The sequence below is a fragment of the Pseudophryne corroboree genome, chromosome 2 (genome assembly GCF_028390025.1).
Source record: "Pseudophryne corroboree isolate aPseCor3 chromosome 2, aPseCor3.hap2, whole genome shotgun sequence".
In the NCBI taxonomy this organism is placed as follows: Eukaryota; Metazoa; Chordata; class Amphibia; order Anura; family Myobatrachidae; genus Pseudophryne; species Pseudophryne corroboree.
Window position 1 is genome coordinate 360,586,145 of NC_086445.1, and position 12,769 is coordinate 360,598,913.

The 12,769-nt window shown below is 38.1% G+C and overlaps 1 protein-coding gene across 3 annotated transcripts in view; it reads right to left on the minus strand.

Moving 5' to 3' along the window:
- The window catches only part of ARHGEF7 (Rho guanine nucleotide exchange factor 7), a 379,118-nt gene that overhangs the window by 16,318 nt on the left and 350,031 nt on the right, over positions 1–12,769 (minus strand). For all 3 annotated transcript variants that reach the window (XM_063953160.1, XM_063953162.1, XM_063953161.1), the window contains one exon: positions 1,395–1,494. In XM_063953160.1, the coding sequence (XP_063809230.1) occupies positions 1,395–1,494 (100 nt within the window). The remainder of the gene's footprint in view (positions 1–1,394; positions 1,495–12,769) is intronic.

The window sequence follows — 12,769 nt, forward strand, 5'->3', positions numbered from 1 at the left end:
TTTATTTTCTTAAAGGTAATTTTAAACATTATAAATCCAACCAAATAAAGTTGATCATTAAACAATAATATCATTTTCAAACCTCATGTGTGTTTGGCAATCCAACATTCCTCCCATTAAAGTTGAAGAGAAATATTAAGTGTTGCTTCCTCCTTGCTCTTCCTCGAGCTTTTTGAGGTTGAGGCAGCTTCTTCAGCAAATCACTTTGGGGGAGGTTTATCAAAACTTGAAACAAGATAACGTGAAGACAGAAAATACTAACCAATCAGCTTCTGTCGTGTTACAGGCTGTGAAAAATGATAATTAGGAGCTGAATGGTTGGTACTTTATGTCTCTCCAAGTTTTGATAAATCTACCCCTTTGTGGGGAAAATGCTGAATAATCTTCCTTAAATGAAAAGTGGCTCTCTCTTTGCCAGTGCTCCCCAGGACTCTTCTGAGAAATTTTGCACTCACTTTGTCACCCTCAATTCCAAACTGGCTCAATTTACCCCATAGCCACCATTTGAGAAAACTGCCTAGTTTAGTAATTCAAGCTATTCTTTAGCTACTGTAAATCATACACATGGTTTTAGAAATTGGCAAATCAGTAACATGTATGATATGTAATTTTCAGACCTGGCTAAATTTGCTTTGATATAACAATCATTTACTTTTTACCGTTTCTTGTGAAATAAACATACTTACTACTTCACTAAGTGCTTTTGTACATCACAGCCAGACAGAAACAATGGGTGCTTCCTGAATTTATGGTCACATGACAACAAAATTGTATGGTTGCTTATATACAGGAGGTAGGTCAACTAACTTGTTTTATATTTATGTATTATAATAGTGTGTATGATTTGTATCTGTTTGTGTGCAAATTCACAACTAGCAAAGTGTTATAATTGCCTAAAAAAACTTTTCGCTTGTCACTGCCCCAGAGTGATGCAAAATGGAAAAACCATTCTATGAAGAGATGGATGTCAGATGGATTTATAGAACTCGTTATTGCTTCATAATTCAGAGGTATAACATTAGGCACACACACAAACATACACGTGTATGTGTCTATATACAGCTATAAATCTATCCAGAGCTTTGTAAAATGTACGCTCCCAAAATAAATTAATTTACATGTGTTGGGTGCCAGAAAGCGGAGGTTAAATTATGTGCAACATTTTGGTTACCACTAACCCTTCTTCAAGCAGTACGTACATACACACACCGGTCCATCAAGACCAATCTTTCAGGAAGCTTAACTGTACTGACTAAGAAGGAAAGGCAAAAAAAACCCTAGTGTGATGGTTTAGCCTCAGAAGGAGGGAATATAAGAAGGTCTTCATTGTATTTTGGGAAAAAAAAGTAATCTACAATATAAAACAATGAAACCAAAGACATTTCTGTACTCACTTTTCCTCGATAACAGTTTGACCATTACTTCTTGTTTCCTCTACAATAATTTTCTCCTCCTCTGGAAGCAAAACCTGGGGGGCAGATTCTTTACGTGAACCTGATGGCAGCAAAGAATGAAATGTGAATACGCTAACCAGAGACTGAAAAATCTAATACTTATAGAGATGAATCTATCAATAAAGCCTGCAGAATTCAACGGTTAAAAAACAAAAAACCCCAAAAACCCATCCATCACTAGAACTAGGTGAAGCTTGCAGATGAATGCTGCAACTATATAACAAAATCAAGACAACTATATAATTTATGGTCAGCAGACAAAAGCAACACATGGTTTCAGAATTAAAAAAATACCTAGTAATTCCAAAATCAAATAACTTTTTAAATAGATGTATATACCCAAGAAAAACAGAAATATACACACACACACACACACACACACACACATTTACTAAATCATTTCCATTTTTTTTTTTTATGACACCTTTTTTTTCTTCATAGAATCACAGGATATGAACAATTACTACAGATTGCACGCCATTACAACACTCAAACAGTTTACAGTAAAGACTTACCTAAACAGGCAATTCAAATGAAAACATAAGTTGTAAATTAAAAAAGAAAAACAAACAAAAAGAACAAAAAACAAAACAAAACAAAACATTGTTACAAGTGCCTAAATAGCCAGGTCAAGCCTGGTTACACATACTATTAAAACATCAAAAAACATGGACAAGCTAACTGTGTAAGACACAAATCATGATGAAACAGGAGTAGGCAGCATAATTCTATTCCCTACTGAAAAGAACACATGATCAATATTGCCTTGTACTGGAATCGGATATGCTCTGTTTGGCAGGGCATAGATTGTGTGTTCAAAAACATAAATTAGAATTTTAAAGAGCGAGTGTTACATTTAATTAAAACCAAAAAAAAATAGTTAACTATAAGCTGTCACTCAACCTTGAAGATTGTGTCATGTGTTCTGTACAAAAAAAAACCCCAAAAACAAGCATAGGGTTCTACTTAAGGACACCGACCTCTTGAAATCATTCATGAGCACCTGCTGCAGCACATTTAGTGTATGTCATGTTTGCTGGCTTGTTGATGTGTTTCTACTTCAGTTGGTCATCTCCTGACTGACAACCAGCTGGCTAGTGTCTGATTTTGAAGCAGCTGCACTTAAATCAATTGGGTCTGGAACCATAATGTGTTGTACAAAAACAAGGGGAAACACTGAAGCGATGGAGCAGGAAGTGAAAGGTAGGCACGGAGAAAAAGAAAGAACAGGTTGCTCTTGAACAAAAAACAAATCTTATGAATTGTCATATATCTATTACCATATTCATCTGTGAATGACTGCTCCGTTGCACAATATATTTTATATACACAGACATATACGATTTTTTTTTTCACTTTCTTCTTATTTAAAGGATTACTATAATTGTAAACCATGATTACTTAATAAAGCCCAAATTAATAAAGCCACCTAGCCAATGTTAACTAGGACAGCAGACAATTATCTCCAGTTAAAGACTGGGCAGGTTGTGGATAACATATGGACTAAAACAGAATTGTGAACATGTATTTAAAAATAAAACCGTGGCTGTATAACATGGAAGACTGCTTGTGCTTTGTCAGACCCAGCTTTCCAAGCTCCCAAATGAAGCTGCCTGTTATTTTCTAAGAATTACTGTTTTCAAATACAGTGGCAAGGGATATGCCCTGTACGCCCTCATTCATGAAGACATCATGCAGACGTGTTGGCTGCCTGCGGCATAGTATGTGCAAGATTTATTACCGAGCATGAACTTTTTTTCCCCCTCAGGTTTTACCAATTTTAGACTTGGAAAAGAAGAGTTGACAGGACAGATACATTTCTACCAACTTCCAGACCACCATTCATAGTATATTCAGATATAAACTGATGTGACTGGGACACATGTTCTATCTTATGCAGTGGATCACAAAATTAGGTGCAGGATAACAACTATGCAATGGGTGTGGTTCATCAAATCGACAGTGTCTAGGTCGACAATGTTTAGGTCGACCACTATAGGTCGACAGTCACAGAAGGTCGACAGGGTTTCTAGGTCGACAGGTGCTAGGTCGACAGGTCTAAAGGTCGACATGAGGATTTTTTATTATTTTTTTGTGTCGTTTTCTTCGTAGAGTGACCGGGATCCCAAATTAATGCACCGCGTCCCCTCGCATGGCATGCTTCGGGCATGGTGCCTTCGCTTCGCTCGGCACACTTTACCGTTCCAATCGTAGTCCACGTGGATCGTTAAGTATGAAAAAATTCAAAAAGAAAAAGAAAAAAAAATGTGAAAAACTCATGTCGACCTTTAGACCTGTCGACCTAGCACATGTCGACCTAGAAACCCTGTCGACCTTCCATCCATGTCGACCTAGTGACTGTCGACCTAAACATTGTCGACCTAGACACTGTCGATCTTCAGACCGGATCCCCTATGCAATATCCTGTAGCCACCATCATGCATGATCAGTTGCTGCAGTTACACCAACAAAGCTACTGTACTCCTAGGTAGCAAAACATAACATGCAACATAAATCCACTTTACTTTAGACTTTATGGGGTAAATTTACTAAGGTGGGAGTTTTGAAGAACTGGTGATGTTGCCCATAGCAACCAGTCTAATGGGAGCTTCTGAAAGTGTTCTCAGTGTTGGTTCTCCAGTCATAGTACTATGCCTGAATAATATTATTGCAGTGGAATTACTAAAGGTCGATTTTTATTGGGAAAAAAACCCAAAACAAACTAAATAGATTTTAGGGTTCCAGGGGCTCATACACATATTTACTGGTATTTTTTACTAATACTTATTTTTTAAATGTTAGTAATTATCTGTTTTAGCACATGTAACCCAATATCGATTCACTGTTATTTGAGATTGATAAAAATCGACCTTTAGTAAATAAACCCCACAGTTTAAAGTCCCGCAGTCACTCTGAAAGGACATTTTTCTGATGTAAATTATTATATAAGTAGCTACATGTTTATCCTATGATTTCACAAGGATTTATTTTTAAATGATTACCATCTTAAGAAGGAGACTCAAGCATGAGTTTGGTGTGCGTTTCTGGATATTACAGTACTGTAAACATGGCTCACGTCCAGTGAGACACCACACAAGGCTCCTAAAGGATCTTGCATTTAACTGAATCGCCCCCTCAGTCTGTCTCCTCAGTGTTTTGATTGTATCTCCTGCTTAAAGCCACCCACCAACATTTCAGCAAAAAGAAAGTTTCCAGCAAAATAAAAGAATATGGTTCTCTGTCACTGTGTTTGGACTAGGGGATAAAAAGGTAACACTGTTTTTACACAACCTTGTCAAGACAATTCCTGTTTGAAGTTAAAAGATACAAGTGTAATTGTATGTCAGCATGATAGGCTATAACTTCTTACAGATAAAGGGCCGGACTCAGAGGTGGACACAACGCAGATGTTTGCAGAGTTGAGCGATAGTCTGTGTACTGGGTGTGCGTCTGAGTAGCATTATGCAGGCACAGAGACTGATTTTCAGTGGCGGACATTGTGGGAATTCAGATGCAAACTGACTAACAGTCAGAGCATTTATGGGAGATAAGGGGAGTGGCTAGTCAAATGCAGCCAGTGACTGTGTATGCAGCTCAACTGGCCCCAGCTGCTTAGTCCAGAAGGCCATTCTAAGCAACCATAGGGTTGCAGTTCACCGGCACATTTTGCGCGCAGGCGGCAGATTAGAGACGCAGCCGGTGAGCAGCTCTGTACACATTGCAGCCGCTGTGGCATTAGCATGTTTATGCAGTACTGCAGCGTACAAAGGGCCTGATCTGATTACTGGGCTGCGTTTTTTGCTGTCCTGCGATCAGATAGTCGCCGCCTACAGGGGGAGTGCGTTCCTATGTGTAGCAGAGCTGCTCAAATTCAGTTTGTGCAGTCTCTGCGCAGCCCAGGACTTACTCTTCCAGTGTGATTGAATCTTGCTGATCGGGGCCGGATCTGACGTCAGACACCCTTCCCTGAAAACGCTTGAGCCTGCCTGCGTTTTTATGGACACTCCCTCAGTTGCCACCCACAAACCACCTCTTCCTGTCAATCACTTTGCGAATGCCTGTGCGAATGGATCATTCGCGCCATCCCGTCGCTGAGCGCCGATGCCCGTTGTAGCTGTCCGACGCATGTACGCACTGCGGCTCAGACGCACGCGCAGTTCGGATCTGACTGCCCGCTGCGAGAAAACGCACAGTAGCGAACAGATCTGAATGACCCCAAAGATGTAATTGCAAATGCATTTGCATACACCTCTGGATCAGGCCCAGTGATTCCACGGATTGATAAATTGATGCATCAGTAGTTTTAATTACCGACCCATAAAAGACAGACAAACCTTTGCAGAATTTAGGAAGGAGTAAACAAACAGTGAATGGAGTCAGACTACGGACAGTGAAATAATATTTCTCCCAACTTTATTAAAAATATAATTAGCAGTGCGCTCGAGGCAAGGATATAAAACTCTAGTGCAAAGTGTTTTTAAACTATGTAGGCCTACATCAGGACACAGCTATGGGGCTGAATTCTACTCTGCTACATTGATACTTTTTAAGAGGTTTCTTTAGTCAACAATAATCCATTTCTATCTTGTGTATCTTTATTTCAAACCTAGATTTCAGAAAATCTTGGCTTAAATTATGATTTCTAGGCCTAAAACTTTCTGTTTCTGATGGATGTGTCATGGACGTGTGTCTAAAGCTCCATGTGACTGGTGCAAGAGCCAATACTAATGATGGATGCATCTGCAGATGGTAGAACAGTGGACGGGATAGGCTTGCACTTTCAGATGCACGGATCTGTGACTTCCTTTGGTGGATTGTTGCGTTAGTATATAAAACTAAAGTACAACGCTGTGGCCAGAAAAAAAAGCAGCCACAAAAGCGTCCAACCACAATCAGGTCTATTAAGTGTAGTCAGGCCCATCTGCGTGACTTTATATGCTAACTTTTAGCGCATGTATTATACATGAAACACCCAAAAAGGGTCAATGTTGGACTATTTATAGAACATTTCACATAAGCATATAGTAAATTCTAGCAAAATACTTCTGTTGTTACAGGTGTAAGAACTCATCAAAATTTACAGATTTAACTCCATAATTCTTTATTCTGTCCATTTGAACCTGCACATTACTTGAAAAATGATTCAGTGTATGTGACTAGCAGATTATAACTAGACCATGTAATTCATTATACAGGCATAACTAGAATGCCCATGTGACAAAAGTACACAAAGTCCAAAAAAACATACATTGTTGTATTTAGGAATCAATGTTCCTATAGTTGTTCTGTTAATCCAGCTACACCAGAAGTCTGAACACAGAAATATCCGTGTCCTGATGTAAAACATTATCACATGTAAAAACCGTAACACGTTGAAGCTCTGAATACTGGAAGGGTTAGGCGGCACTTACTCTCCACAAGTAATAAATCACTTTTGAAGGCACAGACTAGCAAAGGCAAAATTTATTTCAACTGTACATAACAGAAAAGCATTCTCTCTCACTTTTGAGTATCGGATATTAAAATAATAATAATTAAAAAAAAAAAAAGCCATTTCATAGTGAACCACAAGGTATATGTAAACTGTACAATACAACATTCAGAAATACATCTGTATTTTTATTTGTCTTAAGAAGGCAATGTCCCACCAGACATGGCTTTACTCTTCGGTAGATGAGATGCACAGGAAATTACTCACACCACGTAACACTGGGTAATGTGCTTTTGTCGCAGATACTGAAACACTGAACATAGAGATGGGCACTTCATAATGTGGAGAAATACAGTGCAACAGAGACCATTTCATTCAGGTGGAAAGGAATTAATTCTCTAACCTATCATTTGGATCTAATGCCCTTGTTCTTAATAAATAGTTATGTACATGGATATATGTATATTTATATATGTATAAATGTTATAGAATTGCATAAACAAATTGTTGACTAAACTCTCACAAAAATAGAAACATTTAAGAGTTTGAGATAGTTCATGTTCTTTTTCAGGTACTAAAAGAAAAAAATACTTAAATACTTTAGAACAGTTAACAAGAATCATAATGCATTTGACACTTTTCAGTCATCATGGCAGATAAGGTTTCAGAAGAACTAGCGGTGTAATCATTTCCCTGAGACCCATCCTGAATGCACTTAATACAGTATATAGGCAGATGAACAGTATGCATTTTGCACATAGAGCGAGCCATTAACTCCTAGGCATTACAATTTCTTTCATACCAACATAGCAACTTTTTTTTCCTGCACATTTAATGCAGCAATTCTAATAACCAGCTAGTCATTCCAAAAGGGACAATAAATTATGTGGACTAAGGTTGGAGTACAAAACCTGTATTTGTGGAATCATCATTACTAGGTACATTTACACAAGTTACAATTGTGATCAATTGCTTTCCCCATGCAGCACAAAGTGATCAATCATTGAAGAAAATTCAGTGCGACTATCCCCAAAGGATACATACCTCTGTAATGATGATCTTATAGGTATAAAGCCTTAAAGCACATATCATTTCTTCTGTGACTGATCTCTGTGTACTTCATGCAGAAACCAACATATCACACACTTTGCCTGAGTTGTAACTGCCCAAAGCAGTAGATTTAGGGGAATATTTACTAAAGTGCGGGTTTATAGAAGTGGAGATGTTGCCCATAGCAACCAATCAGATTCTACTTCTCATTTCTCTAGCACCTATTAGAAGATAATAGCTAGAATCTGATTGATTGCTATGGGCAACATCTTCACTTCTATAAACCCGCACTTTAGTAAATATACCCCTTATGATCATTTTCTATACTAGTCCCAGAGGGCAAGAGGCATTTCTCTGGAGGATGCAGCTCGGTAGTAAATGGCGCATTTTATTCTTTCCCAGTAACTTTCTGAACATGTGTACTGTGTTAATACATACACTTACTAATTTACTCTCTGCAGTTTCAGACTATATAAATTTAGCAATTAGCCACCTTCCAGGACTTTGCCGTTTACAAGTGTAAAAATATATCTAAAGTAGCCCACTCTTTAAAACTAAAAAATCCAATTTGATTTTTAATGCATATGCTAAATGCAGCCAGTTTCCTTATTCTAAAGGGATGGTTTACTCGGAAACTAATATAGGAGGAAACTAACAGGTTTACAAGGACTTTTATTTTGTTTGGGTACTGACAATGTCGACACCACAACTTTGATAGTTAAGCAATCAAAATTGTGAAAATTTTGACAGGCAACACATTAAATTGGTTAGAATTGGGCACTAGAGGGGGAGCTGTATTCAGGGGTAGGGATTAGGGTTAGCGACAGGGGAGGAAAACTTACTAGAACGCTGGAAGATCAGAGGTCTGACCCCGAAATGGAGCCACTGCAGCCATCAGTGAATGCTAGGCCACCAGAAATGGTAGGTTGACATTTGATCTTGTCGACATTTCATCACTGTTGATATTACTAGAGCTATGGTCAACATCATAACCATGTCCACATTTTCAGAACGACATGGTAAATGTTGACATACAAATGTGTCCTCTTGCATCTTTGCTCAGAGCGCTTCGAGTCGCGTTACACATAATGCGTGAGTGTCGCGTGACTTGGTAGAGCCAAGCGTCTTGTTTGCGATTATTCCGTTGAATTGCGTCTTAGTCTCAAAGTAATGTAATATGACGCACAAGCAGCTTCTGCTGATTAAAATGATATGCAGCATGTCTATATTCTGTGTGTGACTGCGACTGTATGTGCATACAAAATGCTATATGGCTGCAGATACAGCGCCCCCCCACCCCACCCCCCTCTCACACACACACACACACACACACACACACACACACACACACACACACACACACACACACAGGTCCAACAAGGGAAAGGAAGTGGCTAGTAACAATTAATATCATTCAGTATGCACTGCTTTTCAGTTTAACCTTTCAGTGGACAAATGCAGAAATAAATCTAGGTAGCTATAATTAAAATATGCATTGGTCAAGGCAAGAGGCTCTTAAACTGCGCCTTGGCACCCTCAGGACACTAGCGGGGTGCATTGGATTGGCAGTCCAGGACCAATACAAATTATTTATGGTCAATGTAATAGGCAAAACCAGTGCTGGTGACTGCCAATCACAAAATATGTGGACACACAGAAGCAAATACTGTCCCTCACCACATAACTGACCCTAAAGATGACATATAAACACACTTTAATATTTATTTAATATTTCTTTCTAAGTTTCTGAATAAGAAAATTTTGGCTTAGAGGTGCCGTGAAAAAAATTCTGATACTCTAGGGCGCCGTGATTCAAAAAAGTTTGGGAAGCACTGATCTAGGCATACATGTACAGTTACACAGGCACTAACTATGTAGTAGAATTCTGTCTGTACAGAATAAGATACAGACCAACAAAGTTTACTGGTAAAGAACATATTTTCCCATTACTGCTTGTATTATTGTCTTAGAGTGACTCGTATAGGGAATAAGAAAGACAATGCCAGTAACTAGCTTTGTCAGCTCAGTCTCCTCTACGCACAAGCTAGTTACTGTACTTCCATTGCTTACTTCACAGTATTAATACATATAGGACATTATAATAAACGCCTTTAATATTTTTTATCATGTTGGTATAAAATTGGAAATTATGCAATCTAATAAATAACAAGCTCCCAAGTAAAGGTTATAAGACTATAGGAAATACAGGGGGGTCATTCAGGTGCGGTTGGATTTGCTATTACTGCTACGTCCTTGGAAGCAGCAGTGATAGCGCTGTATAATAACGCAGCAGGAGGTGTTTATTACATGCAGACACCTCCTGCTGCACTAGTGATCCGAGCTATGTTCATGGATGCAGCATCGGATTAAAGCATCTACCATCTTACAGAACCCAAGGTGTCGCGCAAGCCACCCGTTGCAGAAAACAGGAAATCTCCATTCTACGACGGAGATCCCTGGCCTCTTCCCACTCCCTAAACGGCGGTGACTTGCCTCCCTTTTTCCAAACAAGCTCGATGCCTCCAACAAAACGGTCTCAGACTGTTAATCAATGACAGGCTGATGCCGGGCTGCGTCCTTAGCCGCAGGACCCATTCTCGCAGAATAGATCCTGTGCATGTTAAAAGTTCCAAAAATCGATACTTTGCGCTGATGGTCGCAGGTGCAACTGCACATGCATGACCCACAATAGGCATTCAGAACCCTGTAAAATGCTTCAGCCTCGATGCTTTCACAGATGCAATAGACTCCAGCGAATTCTAATATTGTTATTGTGGTGAGGTTACCCTGACTGGATGTGTGCTCAGCCTATAAAGTCACCCCCTTCTTACCACTGGGCATTTCTAAGAATATATTCCTACTTGTAATTATAGGTGAATTCTACTGGGCACAATTAGGAGTGTCGTGGATAACATAGCAAAATCGGTTCCTTACATTAAAAGAGGTTATTTTTCTAAATTTGGGTACACATTATGCAACTTATTGTACTATATATCGTTTCCAACACGAATGATATATTGTACATATCGCATAGTGATCCACGATTCCCAGACATCGTTCATTGAATCGTACCATTGGATGTACTGCACGTCCAGTGTATCTTACATGCAGCATGTAACAATACATTGTGCTGTCATACAGCGAATCTCTTAGTGAAACTGGTGGATGTGATATATCGTTACATCGCATTGCCAGGTCCACACTATCGTGTAGTGTGTACCCAGCTTAAGACATTTATATACATCCCTCAATATGGTTTTTTTTTCCATATGTGCTAATCTATTCTGTTCTTAAAACTTATTAATTATATAGAACACCTACTTGTGGAAATTGTACTATAAACGTTTGTTATGTAATACAGCTATTTTTGTAGCATAAAAAAACCCAACCTGAATTATCTGTAGTATTATTAAAGAGATTTTACACCCTTAGGGGATGCAAAAGGAAGTAACGGGCCTTCAAAACTATATTACCCCCTTTCCCTGGGTAAATACATAAAGCAATTTTATACCCTAGAACCAGTGCACTCATTTAGTGTAATGCTGCGCTAGTGTGAGAACTGACCCACTAACCACAATGACATTAAGATCCCGAAAGGACGATCATGGCACGCTGCCAATCAGTAGCAGAGTTTCATTTCTAGAAAATACTTTAGATGCTGTTGCTCTACTATAGCTCTCTGGTTAGTAAGAGTGCAAGAACAATGAATGGCACACAAATGCAGGATTCTCAGGGAAAAACTCCGTACTGTTATATTAGACTGGAAAAAGGAGAGGCATTAAACCCTCATCTTCCCAAAAATTTAAAATCCTTTAAAACACCAATACACAAATCTCAAAACTTGACCAATGTGATAAGAGGCAAAAAGCACATCAATACCCGACTCCATGAACCATACGCTATGCTATTGTGATGGCTAATTAAAGTAGTGGATGGGCTTGTGCGTGGTCACCTTTATAATATATATATATATATATATATATATGATTGCAAGAGAATGCCGCGCCACTTGTGATGCCACAAATTCCCAAATGGTTCAAAAACACTCACAGTTATTTGGGCGTCAGCTGCCCCCTAAAAAAACGGCAATGGTAGGTTGCCGCAAAAGAGAAATAGGAATATCGGATAGGGGTTCTAAGCGACCTGAGGTGTTTATATGTGGCCGAGTACAATAAATATATAAATATATAAAAAAATATATATAATAAAAAATATATATAAGAAATGTGTAAAAAATAAATTTATTTATTTCACAACACTAGAAATAGGATTAAAATACAGTACCAATAAATATAACAATTAAAAAAAATAATAAATGAGAATCCTTTATATAAAATGCTTTATAATCCTTTATAAAAATCCTTTATAAAAAATGACTATTTTAAAAAAAGGAATGGACATATATTAAATTCTCAAATAAAGTGCAGATTGTCTGTGCAAATAAGCTACTCAAATGTGGAAAAAATAGTATTAAGAGTCTTAACTGATATAGCAGGAGGTCTCTGGGTGAAGGTCCAACGCGTTTCGTCTCTAAGACGTCTTCATGGGGTAGTCTCCATTTGAGAATTTAATATATGTACATTCCTTTTTTTAAAATAGTCATTTTTTAGAGAACTGCATTTTATATAAAAGGATTCTCATTTTTTTTTTATTGTTATATTTATTGGTACTGTATTTTAATCCTATTTCTAGTGTTGTGAAATAAATAAATTTATTTTTTACACATATTTCTTATATATATTTTTATTATATATATTTTTTTATATATTTATATATTTATTGTACTCGGCCACATATAAACACCTCAGGTCGCTTAGAACCCCTATCCGGTATT